Raw genomic sequence first — 21031 nt, forward strand, 5'->3', positions numbered from 1 at the left:
GTGGTGTTACTGAACATGGGCTAAAATTAATAAGCTGCTACAGTGCTTTTTGATTAAACTGATTTCCAGAAGTCTGGGTCTGGTTTGTTTCTTTCCTTAGTGAGAAGCAGACTAAGTGCAATGGTGGGAATGAACAGCTTAGCTACTCAGCTGGGCTTGCCAGCAAACTCTATCAAATGAAATTTCCTTTGTGTGCTTAACATTAAGCACATGCTTAAATGCTCTGCTAGAAGTAGAGTGGATTGCTGATCACTTTCAAAACGAAGCTCTCTAGCCTTAAAATTTCTGGAGTTCATTCATATCTGCTTCATTTCACAAGTCAAGAGCTCTCAGCAGAGAAACATAGAATATATTCTGATACTTTTTTCCTCCAGTAGCTGTTCTCTTCCAAATAAGTCCCAAGTTGTCGAAAGTGGTATGAAAAGAAGCATAAACTTTTTGGGATGAGAATGAAATGATGATATGGTAAAACCATAAGGCTGAAAAAATAAATCATACAGAAACTCAAAAATTCTGTTGGTAAATATAATTTTCCCTATAGGAACTATATAGCAATAAAATCTTTTACAGGAAAGGAATATTGAAACCATAAGATTATAATTTTTACACATATCAAGAAAGCAGTGTTAACTATCAGAGGCAGATGGCCTGTGTTTCACAATCTTACTCAGAAGTAATCTGACCACTTATATAGACAGAAAAAACCAGAGAAGATGACAGCACCCAAGACAGAAAACTTAAATCATTCATGTGGAGACAAACACGCTGTTTTATGTGTTGAGAAGCTTTTATTGGATCACCACAATACTCTGGATTAGTTACACTATGGCTGTGAAATATCAAATTATAGTGTAGTCATTTTCCCAATAAAAGGAAAAAAGAAAATAAAGAAACACAGTGCATGAGGCTTTGGTGACTGAACTAATCCAAGTTTTAAGCGCCAGTCCCAGTCTGGTGCAGAGAGGGAATTTCTTCACAAACTCTAGTGCAGACAACTCCTTTCATGGCACACTCCTAAGGCACAAAGGAGAAAATTAATAAAAACTTTGTGCTGACAGCAGATGTGTCTGCTGCATTAACCTCTGAAGTCAGTCAAAATCCAAATGCCGTGTTTTACATTTTTACATAATTTTTAGAGCAAAAAGTAAAGCCAATTTTGTATTGCAAAAAGAGTGGGTTTTATTTTAACATCTTTGGACTTAATTAAGTGGCATATAATGACAAATGAATTGCAAAATTAGGCTCAGCTTTCATAAACAAATTTACTTTCCTTGGTATTATTGCTGGCTTGGCAGAAATATCAGCCTCACCTACTTTATTATGCCACGGCCCACAAACACTTTCAATTTAATGCATTTTTTTTTTTAGTGGAAGTAGAAATAGTCTGGTACTTCAGCAATCAGGCTTCTTGCCTAAAAAACTTTGCACTTATGAGTCAAAAAATATTTCTCCTGACCCTTTTGGCCCAGTGTCCTTCAGCAGCTCCTGTTGACTCACAGCCACAGGATGCATGTGACAGAGGCAGTGGGACATTAAAAAAAGATGTCACAGGTCTGCAAAAGACAAGGCGTCCTCCATAAATCTGTTTGAAGCAAGGGGCAGATGGCAGGATGCCAGTGGAAGAGGGACCCTACCTCTCTGCTTTTCAGAGAAAAAAAAAATTAGAAAAAATTTACACAGAAATGCAACTATGAGGAGATGCAAAAGCAAATCACTCTTCCAAATGTATAAGAGTAGTTTGAACAAGCTAGCCTGTAAAGATGCAGTGCTGATGATTTCAAGCAAGTCAGCAAAATTAGTTTGGCTCCAGTCTTTAAACACTTTAATGAACAAAGTACTGTAATTCAAAAGTGAAATCCTAATTTTAGTAGTTACCCTTATACCCAGGGTCCCTAAAATATGCTCATGCAGAAAAATCAAAGAGAAATCTGTAAACTGATGGACTTCAGTGGAAATAGAGGTCTGAAAAGGTGTAAAATCAGTCTTCTAAGGTAGACAGACTTTATTCCAAAGACAGGAAAAAGGGAAGAGCCATTCCAGGGACAGCAATACCTAACTTGCAAACTTTTATTTGCATTTTACTGGTTTCTCCTATTTGAAAATCTCATTTCTTTGAGAGTTGAGAATAAAAATCTTGAAAGCAGTAACTATACGCTCAATTTGTGGCAGCTCTGACTATATAGTTACTTAAAAGACAATTTGCTGTGTGGAACAATATCTAGTTCCTTCCAGCTTGGTTCCTAAGCTTGGTTCTCTTTTTCTCCCTCTTAATTTGTTTCATAAACCAGAGAGAAAGCCAAAACTAGCAATCTATTTGGACAGAAACAAACCTAGTGCTGCATCCCCTTGACCTTTATCAGCATACAAGGAGCGTGAACTTACCACCACCATTTTCCCATCAACCAATCTTCTCTTTATTGTGGTCTCCTTGCCATTCCACTTCTGCACTTGCACCAATGCCCCTTTCTCCAAGGTTATAATGCTCTGCAAAAGCCAAGAGAAGAATGTCAAACTGCAGCCTGAGCTTTGGAGATTAGAGTAGTAATTTGCTTTACATTCAGCAAGATCCTCATTCTTGGCTAATGACACATTCATTAACATTAATTTCAGAAGTTCTTTCTTCTTCCAGTGTTATCTTTGAATAGTTTGGAGGATGCATAGAGCGTGAATGGAGTAGGAGAAACTCCTGGAGCTCTTCTAGGATGTCAAGACAACTCAGAGATGACAAGCCCCTTACCTTGACTTTTCGGTCATCTGCTGTTGTTTCATCAAACTGCTGGCCCAGTTTGAAAGAGATCGTTGTATTTTTGAAGGTGCTTTCAGTTCTGATGGTTACTATGTCCCCTTTCATACTGATGATAACATCAGGTTTTGCCAGGCCGCCTAGTTTCCGGGTAGCTAAGCCCACTCCTAGAAATAAGAAACAAAACTATCATTACATTCTAGCAAAGGTTCAATACTAAACCAAATTCAGTATCCTGAACAGTTTCTTCTTGAATACTCTAATGCCTGATTCAGATGAGACACTTAACTCTTCCACTGTGTAAGTACTGCATTCAGAGGCTGAGGCAGTTCCCATTGAGAGAGTGCACTTTCAGCCAAAAATAAAGATATACACTTGTGTACGTTTAGCTAGGAAGAAACATAGATAGTTACAAACTTGCATGAATTTATGTAGAGACAGGATGGGTAGAAAAATTCAGAGGAAAAGTCTATTTCTCATAAAAGCTTCCAAGAATCTTAAAAAACCATCTTGACAAATCGGAGAATCTGCATGTTTGTTAACCAGCTGCATAGAATCAACTGGATACTAAACTGCCAATATGATGGTGCTTATTCATTAAAACATACCGCAGATTCCTAGGTTGCTACTAACATCCTTTAAGGATCCTTACATCTAAATCTCAGTGGAAAGTACAAAAAACATTCAAGGAAAATCCCATCTCAAAAGCCTTTTATATTGCCTAATGTTTTACTCTCTGATTCGTTGTCTACAAGTTGTGAGGACTGGAGCAAATTAGCATGAGGGCAATGTATTGCTGTTTTATAAAAGCAGAAAGAGGATAACTGTACTTATTGCCTTTGTTAATGCTATGCTATGCCATGCCTAGATGAAAAGATCCATATAAAAGTGTCAGGTTGTTGAAAATGGTACCAAAAGGAGTACAAAAATTTTGGAATGAGAATGAAACAACGATGTGGTAAAACCATAAGACTGAAACAATAAATCATAAAGTCAAAAATTCTGTTGGTAAACATGATTTTCCCTATAGGAGTTATTCAGCAATAAAATCTTTTACAGGAAGGGAATATTGAAACCATGAGACTAGAATTTTTACACATATCAAGGAAGGAGTGTTAACTCTCTCTCAGAGGGTTATTGCAAGACAAAGTTATTTGAACACAAAGTTATTTTTAAAGTATAACGCTATTTGCAGTAATTATTCTATACTAAACAATTCTGTTCAGACCTTCAGAAGAATATCTGTAGCTGGACTTTCATTCCACATTTACTCTGGTTAATTAACTAACTGTAATTCTTTTGTTATTCAGTTTAGCATTACAAATAAAGGGAATCAGTGTCTCAGTGAATCACTTATACAGCAAAAGCAATGCTGTAGCTACTTTCTGTGCACTTGCTGTATAGGAATGAAGCCAGCATTAAAATGAGAAACAATGCCTAATTTGTTACATTCCTGGCATTCTCCAGTAACAGATAGATTTATTCATAGGAGTTAGTCCTCCGAAACCAAAGTGTCATGAGACCACAGTTCCATTATATATTGTAAATTATCACAAGTCACGAGTTTAATGGTAGAATCAAGAGAAACATAAAAAAGTGCTGTGACTCCACAGTTCCTATAGAAAAACAAATTAGATTGGGTCAGTCCAGTTAGGCAGAAGTAAATTTATTACAGCAGTTCAGCACATACCTTTGTGTATTTTTCATTTTAGATGTCTAAGGAAACAAATTACACTATGCTAGAAAAGTAATTAATGTGGCTGGGAAGAGGGCATCATCCATGAGCAAAACTGAAGATGAAATATTCCCAAAGAAAACTTACTTAAAACCAAAACGTCTTAAAAATGTCAATAAATAATAATAATAATCAAACATTTCTCACCTAATTCTTTCATATAGTCATCAAAATTTTCACTGGAGATGAGTTTCCAGGTTCCCACAAATCGGTTACACATCGTATAGGCTTTGTGAGACAGTGGTCCTGCACAGAGAGGCAGTGGCCACAGCAGCTCTTGGTGGGAGTCAGGGAGATTATGTGCCTGACTCAGACCTTCTTGGCCTCCTTTTAAAGATGCCCTGTCCCTGCAGTAATCAGAATGGGCCAATAGCAGAGCAGTGTCAGGGCAAGACAATGTGCACCTTGTCCAAGGCAGCCGCGTCAGTACCAGGGCTCTGGGTGACGCCTGCCTCAGCTTCTTCCGCTGAATAGATCAGGATACTGTGGGGTGCGTGGGGACAGGGAGGTGAAGTTACCACTGCATCCACAGAGTAGTCGGGCGATGCTGTGGTGGGGTCTCAGCATCACAGAGCCACCAAGCACAAGAGCATTGCATCCATATGAAATCCAGCTCTGATGTCCTCCTAATGCCATTCATACAGTGGAATGGAATGGAATGGAATGGAATGGAATGGAATGGAATGGAATGGAATGGAATAGAATATTTCAGTTGGAAGGGACCTATAACAATCACTTGATCCAACTGCCCGATCACTTCAGGGCTGAACAAAAGTCAAAGCCTGTTAAGGTCATTGTCCAAATGCCTCTTTAGCACTGAGACCTGGGGCATCCACCACCTCTCTAGGAAACCTGTTCCAGTGTTTGATCAATCTCTTGGTAAGAAAATGCTTCCTAATGGTCAGTTTAACCTCCCCTTGAGCAGCTTTGAACTCTTCTTATTTCCTTTCACTGGATGCCAGGAAGCAGAGGTCAGCACCTTCTTCTCCACTTCCCCTCCTCAGGAAGCTGTAGAGAGCATTATTTTCACCTGTGTTCTAGCCAGGTAAATCAGCACCATGTAGATTTTGGAGAGGAGCTGTCAAGATGCTTCTGTACATAGCGGGGTTTTTTTGTTTATTTTACCTTGATGATCCATTCAGAAAAGGGTCTGTGTGTTTAGAATCATAGAATCACAGAAACATCAAGGTTGGGAAGGACCTTAAGATCATCAAGTCCAACCTACAGCCCTGCACCACCCTAACACTAAACCATCTCCTGAAGTGCCACATCCAGCTGTTTTTAAACACATCCAGGAATGGTGACTCAAACACCTCCTTTGGCAACCCATTCCAATGCTTCACCACCCTTTTGGTGAAGATGTTTTTTCCTAATATCCAATCTAAACTTCCCCTGGTACAACTTGAACCTATTCCCTCTTGTCCTATCATTATTCACTAGGGAGAGTTTCGTCATTTAAAGACAATGCTGAATTATACTGTTCTGTTTTCTTCCTCTGCATCAGAGCAATGATTCCAAGCTGTGGGTTCTTCCCTATGCATACCCCAGGCAGCACCACAAAGAGAAGCAGCAGCCAGACTTAGTTGCCTCCCTTCTTCCACAACAGGGCTTGTTCAGAAGCTCAGTGCATCAGTGGAGATCAGCTCTTGCGCTTGGCAGATGAATGGCATGAGCATAAGCTGAGCCATTAAAGGGCTTTCTCTCCATTCAAAGTCATGTGATGAGAGGTGAGTACTTTTACTGGGTTGGGAAAAGGTCATATACTGCCCTTTTTTTGCCTTTCTGCACGTGGATAGTTGATCTGTCATAAAGATAAGGGCAGATTTAAGGCAGTGCAGTCAAACAAGGCATCACATTCAAATGTGTGCTACTATTGTCAAATTTCTTCCAGTTTCCCTTTACTCATGAAGAGACTCCACAACCTCCCTTGATCTGCATCTCCCTTGTACTGGGGAGCACAGAACTGGATCCTCATTCTAGATGTAACCTCACCATTGCTGCGTACAGGTTATCCCTCAACCTGCAACACTGCTACTAACGCAGCCCAGGACACCACTCACCTTCTTGGCCACAAGGGCACATTGTTGGGTCATATTCACCTTGGTGTCCACCAGGACCCCTAGGGTGTCTTTTCCAAATCTGAGCTTGAAAGTCCAAAAAACTTGAACATTCAAAACTGTATTTTAAAAACTACATTTATAACTATTTTCTTGTGGTTCATATAAACCACACACAAAGAACCCATAAACCATATGTATATTTGACAGGCATGAATTCAAAAACATTGCAGTTCAAGACACCCTAAACTATCCAAAACTATTTAGTGTAAGACCACATCAACTGTAATTTGGTCCTTCCCCTTCCTAAGCCATCTTCCTGGAGAAAACTATTACTTACAACATGAAAGGATTAGATGGCTTCTTTCCTACTTATGTGAATAATAGTTGGCTGTTTGTCTTTTTTGCATGATTAAGCTTTACCACTTGTAGAGACTTTTCAGCTCTCTGTTGTAAGGGTGGAGGGACACTGTGATTGTAGATCATGGGACAGAACTTTCTGTGTTTGGTGTATAAAGACTGAGACAGAGTTCATGCTGGGCCAAGGAGGGCGAGATTTCGGTCTTTTCTTGAATGCTGCCATATGCAAGAAGGGGAATATGCTTAAACAGGAAACTAATGCAGCCTGAGCAGTGAAAATATTGTAAATACTGTAGTCTTTGGATTAGATTGTGGTTGTGGGGAAATAAGAAATTCTCAGGTCACAAATTTTGGTTGTATGTGCAAAATGGTTTTTTTTCCCATCAGTCATAACATCAGCAAGCGTAAGTTGAGCAGAACTTCCCGTTACTGCTCAGGTCCAGTCATGGTGCAGTGTGGGGAGGCAAAGTCTAGAGTAATCAAAAATGAAAACAAAGTAAAGAACTCTTCTCCTCCACAGTGGGAAGCAGATGATGCATCTGCATTATGTAAATAAATGCCAATCTTTGAAGGTGTTTTCTACTCAAAGCTCTTTTAAAACAGAGATACATTATATCACATTTTGCGTAAAAAATAGCTAGCTCTTTTATCCAGTCTCTGGAAATGAGAAAACTCATCCCAAGTGAAACTATCCATTATTTCTCAAGAAATAATATGGAAATATTCTACCGTTGCTCCTCAGGCATTCTTTGTTCTTTCATTTAATTGTCTTATTCATATAAACGCACTTTAACAAGACAAGGCTAGCGCTTTTGGGAAGTAGAAGATGATTGGGTCATTGTAAAATCAGTCCCAAAGAAATTCAAGAAGAGCAAATTAGTCAGAATACAACAGTTATACTGCAGTACCAGTAACCTTAAGAACAAAAGTGACAAAGAATTATTTATACAGACAAAACCCCAGTCTTAAGCAGTCTCAAACAATGTTGACATTGCTACCATCTATCTCTTTGTCACTAGGAAAAAGCAGTACTTTCATTTAAAGGTCTTACAGTCTAGAAAGAAGAAAAACAGGGAGTTATATCTCAGTAGAAATAATATCTGTGGAAAACAACTTTTTCTTCAAGTTTAAAGGGAAAAAACTGTCAAGGGTTGTGAGTACATGTGATGAAGAAGATCCAATTCCCTTTTTCTTCTTATGGTTAAGGGAAAATAGGATTTAAAATCAATGCACTTGGAGGTTGTGAAGAAGCACTGGAAATAAACATTGATAAAAATAGTGAGCTAAAAATGTAAATATGCTTTTTAAAGAAAGACAAAAAGTAAATTTATGTCAGTTTCTTTAAAGGAAGTATGATCTGGGCAAATTCAGCACCAAAAAAAGTCTGAAGTAAATTCCTAGGAGACTAATGAAGAAAACAGAAATAAAAGCAGAGAACAGAGGTCAAATGCCTGCATTGCTGTGAGGACACCAAGAATGTTTTAACTAACTCGGTGGAACTGAGGGGTCAACTCCGAACATGAAGTCAGTAGTGTACTTCTTCCCAATAGCTACATTGGAGGGTGCAAACAGGATCTTTTTTCCATGTCTGGGGCATCCCATAAGACCAGATCAAGGCTGCTGGGGCTGAGGGAATGGGTGGCAGCTTGGGGCAGGCTGCAGAGCTGGGCACATACCTCATTCGACCAGTCAGGATACAAAAGCGTTGCAGGATCCTTGCAGTGGAAACAAAGAGTTACAAGAAAATCAGGAATATAACAGAATGGTCAAAGCTCAGAATAAGGCTTGCTTCATCTTCCTCCTGAGCTGCTAAAAATCTGTGAGTACGAGTCTCCTTTCCCTGTTGTTGCCTGAAAAACCTGTAAAGGAGAAGTGAGCAAATACGCTAATGGACGAAGATCTCAATATCCAAAGGTGCTTGCTGCAATACATGTGTTGCTCGAGGGGTTTGTAGGAGCTTTGGTGAAATCCTCCCTTTTCAGAGAAGAATGCTATGGGATGGCTTCTGGTTTCTGGAGAACATTTCAGCACTACAGAAAAGAGAGGGGACCCCTGCTGGTCTGCAGGCAAGGACAAGACACTGATATGCCTTTACCCCTTAGAAATGTGTGCTATCACCTCCATCACGGTCTGACAACACGTCTCTATTCGCCACAGAGGAATTATCTCAATTTATTCAAGATGTCACTAGGATGCTACCATTTTTAGAGAATACATCTAGGCCTTCTTCAGAGAATAAATTTCAGTCATATTGTAACAAAAGCATCACTAACAATTCATTACGTTGATGGTCCTGTTAAAGTTTATAGACAGAATGTCAGTTAATTGAAATTTCCAAAGGTTGAAGTGATTCACTCACAAAGTCTGAAGTCATTCACCAGCCACTGAAATAAATGGCGATGCTTTCAGAAGAGTGTATATAAATATCTGAGAGATGGGTGTCAAGAGGAAGGACCCAGTCTCTTTTTAGTGGTGCCCAGTAATAGGATGAGGAATAATGGATATAAGCTAGAACATAGGAAATTCCACCTCAAAATCAGGAAAAACTTCTTCAGTGTGACAGTAACAGAGCACTGGCACAGGCTGCCCAGAGAAGTTGTGGAGGCTCCCTCTCTGAAGGCTTTCAAAACCCACCTGGATGCGTTCCTGTGTGGCTGCCCTAGGGGACCCTGCTCTGGCAGGGGCGTTGGACTAGATGAGCTCTAGAGGTCCCTTCCAACCTGTAACACTTTGTGATTCTATGATTCTATGAAAAATCCGGCTGTGAATGTTACAATTGGATCTACAGACTTTATTAAGAATGTAAGATTTCTGTAAAATAAAATCTGCTATATGAATATTGGAATATTGGAAATTTGACCTCTGAAATATAGTATTTCCATATCTGTGGCCAATGGGATATATTTAATTATGACAACTATATATAGCTTATTTAAGTCAATGTTGCTGTTTCTTTTAATCATCTCTCCCATATAGGTTTTCTGCCACTAAATCATAGTTTTATCCGGGCTTTTGTACATGATTTTGGTTTAAGTGCTAAGTAGGTTTAGTATTGTACATATGGAGTAATCTGAAGCATATTTCTTTTCCCTATGGAACTACTGTTCTTTAAGCTGGTGAGGTTTCATAATGAATGAAGCCAAGCTAAAAGCACAGGAGCTGTTTGTTCATGGCCTTTTTAACATTTTCTACAGAACTTGCCGTTAATCTTCTGGAACTGCTTTTAAATGGCTCCTTAGTTTGCCCAGAGTGTAGAAACCCTTTTTTCCTTTTCCCTTCTCCAGTTGTATTAATAGTGCAGAAACTTGGGAACAGTTTGAGTCATCAGAGGAAAGTTCAAGTGCATGAGGACTCTGCTGCTGGCCATAGGGACTCAGCATTGTCGCCTCTGACAGCTGACCTCAGGAATGTCAGGAGTAAGTGAAATTTAGTTCACAGATCTTGATTGCAAAGCTCGAGATATGCTCATTTCCCCATTTTGTGGTTACTGCACATATTTTCACTCTTCTTGTTCAGGTTTATACCAGGCTACCAGGCCAGGTGTAGAAATCAGGACTTCTGTAAACATTAAGTTTTGAAATAGGAAGCCAGGCCTAAGGGCAGTAGAAGAAAGTAGTTTGAGAATAAGAAGAGTTGAAAAACATGATGTCCAAAGTGCTTTGCATGTACTCTCAAGACTGATCTAAACTTATGAGCTAGAAAATGAAGAAAATATATATAGGAAATCAAGGAGGTTGTACCACTAGCAAACCTTTACAGGCTTTTGGTGAGCCTGAGAGTCCTTTTTAAGTTACGATTCTTGATTTACGACTTTTTGACTAATCTAGGACAAAAAGAGATGTTAAAAAAAAGGGACATTAACAAAACAATCACACCTGAGAACTACAGCAACTATAATTTCACACTTCAGGTGAAAGAGGACAAGATCAAACCACTTCAGATGATCCCTAGGTTTAAAATTGCCAGCATTTGTGTGAGGAGGAGGTGCCTGGTTCTGCTCATGTTGGAAGCCAATGCTGGGGATCCACAGTAATCACCATCCTCCCTGCCCCAGGAACAACACCCTTTGCTCGAGGCCATGAACAGCAGCCCTGTTACCAACCCTGTCGGGCACAGACTTCCTGCAGTGGCAGCCCCCCCATAGTGCTCACCAGACGATGTTTTTCTGTCCAGGTCTACATCCATCACTGTCACACAAGTGCCACTCACTGGATCGTCTCTGTCTTGGTTGTGGCTGTGATAGTTTCTTCCTAGTAGCTGGTACAGTGCTGTGGTTTGGATTTGGGGTGAGAAAAAGTTTGATAACACACTGACGTTTTAGCTGTTGCTAAGTAGTGCTTATCCTACGTCAGGCACTTTTCAGTTTCCCATGCTCTGTCAGCGAGCAGGTGCACAAGAACAGGACAGCCGACCCAAACTAGGCAGGGGGATATTCCACACCACAGGATGTCACCCTCAATATATAAACTGGGGGGAGCTGGCTGGGGGGATGTCCATCGCTGCACAGGGACTGGTTGGGCATTGGTCAGCAAGTGGTGAGCAGTTGCATTGTGCATCGCTTGTCTTTTCTTGAGATTTGTTTTTCTCTCTTTTTCTTATATTCTTTTTCATTATATTTCTCTTCATTACTTTTGGGGTGATTCTGTTGCTAAATGGTTCTTATCTCAATTCGTGAGTTTTACTCACCCTCCCTCCCCACCACCACCCAGTTGTCCTCCCAGTCCCACTGGGAGCAGGGAGGACTGAGCAAGCAGCTGTGTGATGCTTAGTTGCTGGCTGGGCTTAAACCATGAGTCTCTGATCCTCTCTCCAGAGAGATGGGTCACAGATGCTAACTGTGGTATTAGCTCTCATGCAATGCTTTGCCACACAGCACCCCTTCCCATGTTGCATCCCCCCACAAACCCATTTTTGACAAACTCCAGTGCAAGAACAGGTTGTAGAAAGCTGAACATTTTATTGAGTAGCCACAACAAGTTGTACTAGCTGCATGTAACTGTTTTGGGATATATCTGTAAAACGTACAGTTCTCTTTAAAACAGTTTGGTGGAGTTTTTTTCCTTCAGTCAGGTTTGTTTTCTCCAGCTTTAAGCATTAGTCCTGTGTGAAGATGGCTTCTTCATGCTTTCTCATAAACTCTTTTGCAGGTAACGTTATTCATGGTGCATTCCTGGAAATAAAGACAAATTTAACTAGCTTTTAACTCTCACTAAATATTTGTTAGTCATTAGACTTTTTTCCTTTCACCTTTCGCAGCTGTGGCTTGTCTTCTTCACACATGTGTGCACAACACATACGCACACCCACTCACACAGTGTCCTACACAGCCTTCAGCCTTGCAGCTCCTGGTGTCAGCCTCTGCATGTTAGGCTCTGTCCTCATCTATTTTTCTCTCAGATCAAACTGTTTTGTTCAACCTTTCTTAATGAAGTTGTTATTAAAAACTATTTCTATTTTCTCTCCTCTGGTCTCTATCCAAAGCAATTTAAATATTAAATTTATGGACATATTATTTTTCTCTAGGGGAGGGCAGAACTCTGCATGGATTTTACGTGTGTGTATATTGTTTTGGGGCTTGTAGGAATCTCAGCTGTATTTTATGAATACAGTTTTAGTTCCCTCCCAGATTCTTCAAAGTATCTTTCCTAAATCTGGAGAGCCATGCTGGGAGGTCCCGAACTGCAGGTGGGCTTCACTAGCACCAGCCACAATACTCTGACCAGGTAACATCAACATCAACAGAGCCTGGGTAAAGGTTTCTTTTTTTTTTCTTTTTTTTTTGCTATAACATCTTACTATTGACACAGTTGTTGGTGATCCATAGTACATTTCCCACAGATCACAAATGAGTCTCTACTGGACATTAAGAGGAGTATTTTGCATCAGCACAGAGTGGATGCTCTTAACATGGACTTTGTTAATGCTTCCTTCTACCGTCCAGAACTTTCCAAATCATATCTTGCTATGGATGGAGAACAGGCACCTCCATACCGTTTAACAGCATTACACTTTTAATATATAGTCCAGACTCACTCAGAAACTTCTCCCCAATTACACAGAACCCTTTAAGATGCTTTCACTCCCCAGATCTGAATCCAGTATAATACATCTGCCAAAAGTGAATTCTGCACAATGAATTCAGTGATTAAGTAACAAAAATGAACTCACCACCACCAGGTTCCCATCCACCACTTTTCTCTTAATGAGAGTCTCTTTTCCATCCCACTTCTGCACCTGGTTCAGTATGCCGTTGTCTAGGGTTATGACGTTCTACCACAGAAAAAAAGATAAAGCATAACATGGCTGTTTCATCACGGTGCTCTGGGCCAAAGAGAAGACTGCCTCCATGTCCAAACAGCATTGAAGCACAGAGCACCCAGAGCACCTCTGAAGGCAGCATTTCTGCACTGGATGTCAAAGCCACAACTCCGTCCTCCTGCTCCCACATCCCTTTTGCAAGATGTATTTGGAAAGTGCCGGGTTTGGACTCACCTTTGTTTTTCTGTCATCTGCTGTGGTCTCATCAAACTCCTCACCCAGCTTGAAAGAGACCTCTGTATTTTTTAAGGTACTTTCTGTTTTGATGGTTATCACATCACCATTGATGCTGATAGTTACATTGGGCTTGGCCACACCAGCCATTTTCCTGGTAGCAAAACCCACACCTGCGAGTAAGATGGGGCACTATTAAATTTTTATCTTTACTCTATGTTTTTTCTCTTATTTGTTGGAAAAAAAACCCAAAAGACAAAACCCTTCAGTGCTGATTTCCCTGTTACCTTCTGAATTTTTAAGTTAATTCTATGTTCCAGAGGTTTCTTTGTAACATCTCACTAGCTTGGTGTCGTTACAGACCTATATATATAGACCTATATATATATATAGGTTGGGATGAGGTCAGGAAATTCTCTGCTCTGTCATTGTCAGAATAGTAAAAGCAGTATTCTGAAGACTGAGACAAGATTTTAATGCCAGATATTTGCACACACACTTGTTCAAAATAACCACAGTGGTTTGTACACTAACTTGTATGTTAACCATATCTAAAAGCTAATAAGCAGAAATATGTGACAGTTTCTAAGTGACAAAACCAAACAAACAAGGGAAAACAAAAAACAAAAACAAAACCACCACTTTTTATGTTTATCAGTGGCTAGGCTGAATAAAAGGAAATGATTAAGAAATAGTTGGCAATAGTTACGACCTGAGTGAAATCTAGGGTAAAGATTAGGAGTGTAAGAGTCTCACAGAAAACTGAGACATGAGTCTCAGGGAGTCTTTTACCCCTAATCTCCAAATAAAACCTCAGCTTTTATCATGTACCGATTCAATCACAGCACATTAGCCCACAGTACCTTCACACTAAAAGGATGTGGAAACCCTGTAAAGCCCGATTTTAATCCTAAGCAAGAAGTTTGCACCTTTAGAGCAGAGTGTTATCCCTCAAATCTTTTGCAAGTATCTGCGTGCATATTTCTGTGTTAATATTCACTGGAAGCAGCTACAGAGTTTCGTTCAGTACGATAGCCATAACAATTAATCTGTCTCCTAGTCCAGTAGCAATATAAAGAAGTTTAGGTGTGTTGCTTTTAGACAGAGAGAAGCTTGCTGCATTCTAGCATTACACCACTTTGTAAGCCCAAGTATAAAAGCTAATACACACAAAATATCACGGTAACATATTTTGCTTTCATTTATAACACTACTAGCAGGCACGCCTAGACTTGCCTTACCTGAAACTATTTCTCCCAATCAAGGTTTTTCCTACATTATAGGAATTTGACACCACTAATTCAAATCATCAATTAGCTCAGTTCAAGACCACCTGATCAAAATAGTTGGACTAAAACCCACTTAGTAAACAGCATAGCCAGAAAAAGCAAGGAATAAAGTTCAAAATCAGCATTCATTCCCTGTCCCAGATACAACAATTCTCACCCAGCTCTTTCATATAGTCCTCAAAGTTTTCACTAGAAAGGAGCTTCCAAGTGCCCACAAATTGGTCACACATCTTGTCAGGCTAGAGAGAGGTCCTCCACAGGATCAAGTAGAAATGTAGGACAGAAGGATCCTATGAGCTCCAGGAGATCAGGAGTTATTTTTAAAAAGGAGCCTTGGCCACATGATGCTCTAGGATGACCAATGAAGAGGGACTTGCAATGGTCGGTGTTTTCCTTCCTCATCTACCCCTCCTTTGCCAGTAGGTCATAGTGTTATTATTCATATGCCCTTACTAGCACAAAGATCACCATCTTGTTTTTATTTAATTATTTCTGTCATTCAGGAACACTCCACCTTAAAGGCAAATAATTAAATCATATTGTCTTTTAGAAGAAACAAGTAGGCTCAACCCTCAAAAGGGTTGTGTTTTCTCCCATACTCTTTTCATTTGTTTCATTCTGCCACGTCAAACAGATTTGCAAGATTTGCAAGGCTCATTGGGATAATTTAATTTGCTTTCTGCATCCCTGCTGTCAGAAATTTTCTTTGGAGAGGCACAGAATTATATGAAGAATTGCGTTTGGGGCAGAAAGAGGGAGTGCTGGTGGCTTTAGAAGGGTAAGGCAATAAAACCGCTTCTTTGATTTGGATCTTCTTATTGTTGCACCACATGAATCAGTTGACCTACAGGTCTGTATTCTGCTTTTATGTGATGCAGAGGGGATATAGGGCTCTATGAAAAGCAAAGTAACAAAACAGATATTTCCTGTCCCTTTTGCTCCTGTGCTTTCTGAAGACCTCTGTCCCCAACAACTAGCATTATGACTGGCTATGGCATAAAGCTGGGCTTCAGTATCGACTCACCAAATGTCCCTAGACACTTCACTAGTTTTCTGTTCACACTGTTTAGGTAGTAAGCTTTTTGAGGCAAAAAGGTACATGACTGGCATAATGTGTACATGACTGGCATAATGATGTCCATCTTGATTGATACTCTAAACCCTGTCATAGCTCAAATAAAATAAAAAAATGTATCAGAAAACAGTCAAGCATTTTCTTAGACTTTAGTTTTGGCTGTAGCATGCTATTCTAAAGGCAAAAAGCAGCTAATAAGGGCAGATTCCAGCCCCTGCCATTCTCCTTAGCTGGATTTCCTGGAAATACTCTGCTGGTTGTTAGGCATCTAATATGTTCGTCCGCATATGTTCGTAGTTGTTGACTTTGTAAGTTACAACAGTATAGAGAAATTATTTACAGAGCATTGTAAGACGACAGGGAAATTTGGAAGGGAAGAGAGGTCAGGAAGTCTCTAGCACAGCCTCCCGATCCGGTAGGGCCAGCCGTAAGCTCAGACCAGGCTCAGGACTGTGCCCTGTTGGGACTTGGAAACCTCCAAGGACGGACACAGCAGAACCTCCCTGGGCAAGCTGCACCCCTGTTCAGCCCTGTCCTCGCAGGCAAAAGGGTCTTCTTATCTCCTGTCTGAACCTCCCACCATTCACTGCTGTGAAAAGTCTGACTCCAGCTCCTCTGTGACTTCCACAATGGTGAGGGCTGCTATAAGCACTCCCAAAGCCATCTCTTTTTCTCAGAGTATCACATACTCAGGTCCTCTTTAAAAGGAAATTCTGAGGGGTCCTCAAGTTTGTGTCATAATTCTGGGGGTTTTTTAAATGGCTCAAGATACACTACACCAAGTGTGAGCAGCTTGTGGGTTGACTTGCTCATTGACTTCAAAGCAAGTAGCTATCTGGGAGAAGGCTCATGGCTTTCACCTGGGAAGCATCCTACCAATGGATTTTCTTCCAGTGACAAGAGATAAGCTTGTGGTATTGATGTAATCTAATACAAATCTTGCCTGCTCTCTGGGGCAAAGGTCTCAAGTCATACAGTCCTGCTGATGAAGACTGAAGTGCTTAATGGTAATAAAGATATAAATAAAAATAAAGTGGGGTTTCTGAGCCTGAAAGCTTAGGCAAACCTGGGATTTATGTCACCTACAGAAGTGTCTTCCCAGCAAGAGTTGGGCAATTTCTCTAAAGAGCCCTGCTGTCATCAGCACTGAAGGGGTCTAATACCAACAAAAGCAAGGGCATCTTCAAACATGTAAAAACCTTCATCAAAATCATAGAATCATAGTATGGCCTAAGCTGGAAGGGACCTTAGAGATCATTTTAATCCAGCCTCCCTGCCACCAGGGACACCATCTCTCAACTAGATCAGGCAACACATGGGGACCGAACAGGAATTGAACCCGCGACCTTAGCGTTGTTAGCGTCAAGCTCAACTGACTGAGCTAACCGGCCCCCAAAATAAGAGGGAATTTTGAAAAAAACCACAGCAGGTAAGAGGTAAACCAAGGAAAAGAAGTTAGTGAAGGTCCATCACAGTGAGGAAATGCTGGCAAAGTAAATTTGTCATAGAGGAAAACCCTATTTCTTAGTGCTGATATGAACTGATGTAGCTGAAAGCTGCAAATTACAATGATACTCTGTCTGCACTGTGGTTTTGTGTTGCTGTGACCTTTGAGAATGGATCCTGATGCAGGATGTGCAGAAGTCGAATAGCAAAGCATCAGCTGTTCAGGGGACATCAGAGGATGGGAAGATGGTGACAGTGCATTAACTCACTCTGTGAGTCAGAGAGACGGTGGACACCTGCTTGGATAAACAGATTTTTACACAAAATTAGCACAATAATAACCTCCCCTTGGCTCTTCCAGCTGTGCAGGAGGAATGATGTTGCTTTCACTAGATTATGCTTATTCCCATAGTTGCTATCTGTCACTTACCACAGCTTTTAATTGAGGAAGCTGTAAAAATACGACTTACTCTCAACTGAGAAAAGACAAATTAACAAATCACAGTCATGACTATTAGCAACATTCTGATTAAATAAAGTCTTCTTTCTCCAGTTTTTTCTTGTCCCAGAAGGGCAACAGTGTACAACTCCATCAACTGGTATAGCTATTGAACTGGTGACTGCCAGTGAGCAGCAATGTATTGGGCTTACACAGTTGTCTCCATATTTCTGCTGCTCTTTGAATCAAAAACTGGAATGAAAAAGTAAAAAGATATCTGTGCTCAGTCCCACACCTGATACCAGAGCAGATTGTTAGCTTGTTGACAATGACTTCTGTTGAAAACTTTCTTAAAAAGAACATGGCCCCTGTGTGGGGTTATTCGTGGCACAGGTGGCAACGTCCATAGTAATAAAAAATATATATTCTTAGAAAAGTTATTAAAAACAAGGCTTTTCTCTAAAACAGAGAAGGAACTGTGACTTTACTGCGAGCTTCCTGCTCAGTCACAGTAAAATCTATTGAGAAGAAGGGCTATAGCAGCTCTCATGCCAGGAAGGAGGGACCACATCACACTGTCTGCTACCGCTACAACTTATATCAAGCAATAAGTTTTCTTAATACTTGTCTGTCTGGATGCTGGAGGGGGAATCTGTTCTAAGACCCCAGGGCAACTTCAGGAAAGGTGAGCTAATGTTGGAGAGCAGATAGGAACAGGTGAGACAATGCCTATCTCTATTCACCAGCTTGCTACTTTCATTTCAGATTAATGTTTGAGACAGGTGAATTGCCTTAGACTTCTGCTTAGACAGGAAAAGGTGTAACTAAATCTTCAGTATTCATGATGCAAGGCAGTGACTTTACAAAATTCTGGCTTCAATTGTTTTGAAAATTGAAGAGGCTGATTGGTTTTCAGTGTTTTCTTCTCTGTCCTTGGAAAGGAAGTGAACAGGAGGCAAGAGCAGGTCCTCTTTCCCACATTCAGCAGAACAGCCCCAGCAGCAAACTGATGCTCCCCAACTCGTGGCTGTGACTTCAGGTCTCACTCAGGAGTGAGGGTACTGTTGCGAATGGTCGTTTTGCTGAAGGAGTCAATTTTTGCCAGCAGCAACAGCAAATGTTTTGTTTCCATGAGTGGCTACCAGTACCATTCTACCCAATTAAAGCTCGGCTGTGATGTTTGGAGATCTCAGGCTGGTAGCCCTAGTTTTTTACTTTTATGATTCTGGGGCTTTGTATTTCCTCCTGCACTTTAGCCTAGCCAATGAGTACTCCCCATGCTTTAATAGGTTTCCAATATCTGAAAGCAGGACTGTGGAAACTGAAACATCTAGAAGGTATTTTGAAACACTAAGCTAAGTCTGTGGTAATGGTAAGGAAAAAAAGCAATCTCATAACTCCAAGGCATAGTAAAATCAAGCCCAAAACAAAACCTGGTGGCTGACACCATTAAATTGCAATTAAAATACACATGTTTACATTTTCTGAGCTTGGTTTACAGATACAGAAAAATGCTAATATAGCTAGAGGGAAAGGCAAGCCTCTGGATCCTTGCCTTTGCTAGGTTCTCATGAGCATAGTAGCGACAGCTGAGATTCTGGCTTTTCTCAACAGGTAGCATGGCAGTCATGTATGTTCTTAAACATTTGTGGCTCATGCCAGGTGACTCCTCTTCTTGAGCAAAACACTGACTTCTCATACACTGCTCTATTGTATGTGTGCTCCCGCATTCCTGGAGCAAGTTCATTGGCAGAAGGAGTTCCATCAAGCAATGCTATGAACTGCAGAGAGTGAGTTAAAAGGAGTATCAGAAAAGTAGGGAAGGAGAAGTATTTATGAATCAGTTTTCTTTCCATTGCAATGAGAAGAAATGCAGGTATGCTAGCTCCTACAGGCATGCAGGTGATCAGCTTCCAAAGACAGAGTGGACATTTCTGTATAAAAATATTCAAAATGTCGGAGTTCTATCTCAGGTATCCTGTATTCAGCAAATTCATGAGATTAATGATAAACATAACGTAATGAATTCTGAAGATTTGTACAAAAGAAGATCATGCTTTGCTGTCTATAAGATAGGAACTGCAGATGTTTCATATTTCAAACTACCTACAATTTTCTTCACCTAAAGAACAAGTTTGAAGTTCTCTAAAGTTTCTGATGTTCACATCTGTCCAACTTTTTTCATGTACTGTACATGTCTTTTATCTAACATCATGGCATTTCCTCTTGAAACTATACAATGAATCAATGAATGCCAGCCTTTTTCTGAGTCACATTTTGTCTTGTCTGTGGACTTAATTTCCCTAGACTTGCCTCAGAGCACATAAAGCCTACCTGTTCTTACCCTGAGATCCCCTCCCTCCTGCCAAAAAATAGAAAAGGTACTTTTCTTACTTCTTTATCCCTCCCAGATTTAGGTGTTGCAGCAGACTTGCAAATGAAGAAAGTGATCTGCTTCTCAAAGCACATTTGGGGTTCTTCTAGTAATTCGAAGACTTGCTAATAACATTCTGAAAAATCCCGTTGTAGTCCTTCCCCAGCCGCTCTTCTGAATTATCCCAGAACTTCCAGCTGAAACCACCTCTTGAAGTTTCCATGTGATCAAAGCGATAAGACTGTTGATTACAGCTGCTATGGGACTGCCCAACAGGGCTCCATTCTGGTTCTGCCTTGTTACTGCAGTTCATATACCACCCGCACAGAGCCAGTCTTGCGTCTTATTTCCATGCAGATCTGCAGTTAGAATAACTCCACTGTTGTTCTTCTTCCTTGCTTGTTTGTTTCTTGTGAGGTATTTGTTAGCAAGCTGAGGAAGAATCTTCAAATTAAGATAACAAGACTAGTGCATTTTGGTAACATGTAATATCTTCGAAGTTTAAATTATTCCTACCAGTGGTTGTTTTTCTCTTAACAGTTGCCATCTTGTGAAGTGAGAATTCCAGAGTTTCACTTCTTCTAAGAAAGCTAAAGAAAGAACAAAGTGTAAGAATAATATTTCAGCAAGACTACAAAGACCCTGTACAAAACATTTAAGCTTTGTTAAACCTGCACTTTGAGTAACCATAAACTTCTTTTTTTTCCATCATGGTTTCTGCCTCTCTTCACTCTGTACATCACAGTTTATTGCTAAGCAACATTTTAACCTGACAGCTTGTGCTGAAACTTTTGATGTCCTCTTGTAGTTGCCAGAAAGATATCTGTTATTACAGGTGCATTTGGACCCCATCCAAAGATCTATTGCTCCATGTAAAGCAAAGGAAAACAATCTGAGTATGAAATGCACCCAGCTCAGAAGTCAAACCTTACCAAAACCAGCACTTTCCCTCTACATGTGGCCAGGTAGGTGCGAGACCGCCAGTTCTCCGGGCTCTCTGCAGCTGACTGGCTGGGGGCCC

General features: G+C 40.4%; 2 protein-coding genes across 2 annotated transcripts; both read right to left on the reverse strand.

The window, feature by feature from the left end:
- Positions 1–766: 766 nt before the first annotated feature.
- PMP2 (peripheral myelin protein 2) lies at positions 767–4773 on the reverse strand. The gene is made up of 4 exons (XM_009874219.1): positions 4626–4773; positions 2738–2910; positions 2383–2484; positions 767–1014 (listed from the first exon to the last, which is right to left on the reverse strand). The coding sequence occupies exons 1-4, from the start codon at positions 4696–4698 to the stop codon at positions 934–936; spliced, it is 429 nt and encodes a 142-aa protein (XP_009872521.1). The 5' UTR covers positions 4699–4773; the 3' UTR covers positions 767–933.
- A 7059-nt stretch (positions 4774–11832) lies between these two features.
- LOC104277553 (fatty acid-binding protein, adipocyte-like) lies at positions 11833–14980 on the reverse strand. Its single transcript, XM_009874220.1, has 4 exons — positions 14834–14980; positions 13388–13560; positions 13064–13165; positions 11833–12065 (listed from the first exon to the last, which is right to left on the reverse strand). The coding sequence occupies exons 1-4, from the start codon at positions 14904–14906 to the stop codon at positions 12015–12017; spliced, it is 399 nt and encodes a 132-aa protein (XP_009872522.1). The 5' UTR covers positions 14907–14980; the 3' UTR covers positions 11833–12014.
- Positions 14981–21031: the final 6051 nt, after the last annotated feature.

This window comes from Apaloderma vittatum, unplaced genomic scaffold, assembly GCF_000703405.1.
Source record: "Apaloderma vittatum isolate BGI_N311 unplaced genomic scaffold, ASM70340v1 scaffold4338, whole genome shotgun sequence".
NCBI lineage: Eukaryota > Metazoa > Chordata > Aves > Trogoniformes > Trogonidae > Apaloderma > Apaloderma vittatum.

Bases quoted from the DNA above. Each gene is read 5' to 3' on its own strand.
- PMP2 (XM_009874219.1), bottom strand. From the start codon at position 4,698: ATGTGTAACCGATTTGTGGGAACCTGGAAACTCATCTCCAGTGAAAAT. The intron at 2,911-4,625 runs GTGAGAAATGTT...TCTTATTTCTAG, and splicing joins TGACTATATGAAAGAATTAG to GAGTGGGCTTAGCTACCCGG. The intron at 1,015-2,382 runs GTAAGTTCACGC...TTTGTGCCTTAG, and splicing joins TTGATGGGAAAATGGTGGTG to GAGTGTGCCATGAAAGGAGT.
- LOC104277553 (XM_009874220.1), bottom strand. From the start codon at position 14,906: ATGTGTGACCAATTTGTGGGCACTTGGAAGCTCCTTTCTAGTGAAAAC. The intron at 13,561-14,833 runs GTGAGAATTGTT...TCTTACTCGCAG, and splicing joins GGACTATATGAAAGAGCTGG to GTGTGGGTTTTGCTACCAGG. The intron at 12,066-13,063 runs GTGAGTTCATTT...CTTTATTTCCAG, and splicing joins TGGATGGGAACCTGGTGGTG to GAATGCACCATGAATAACGT.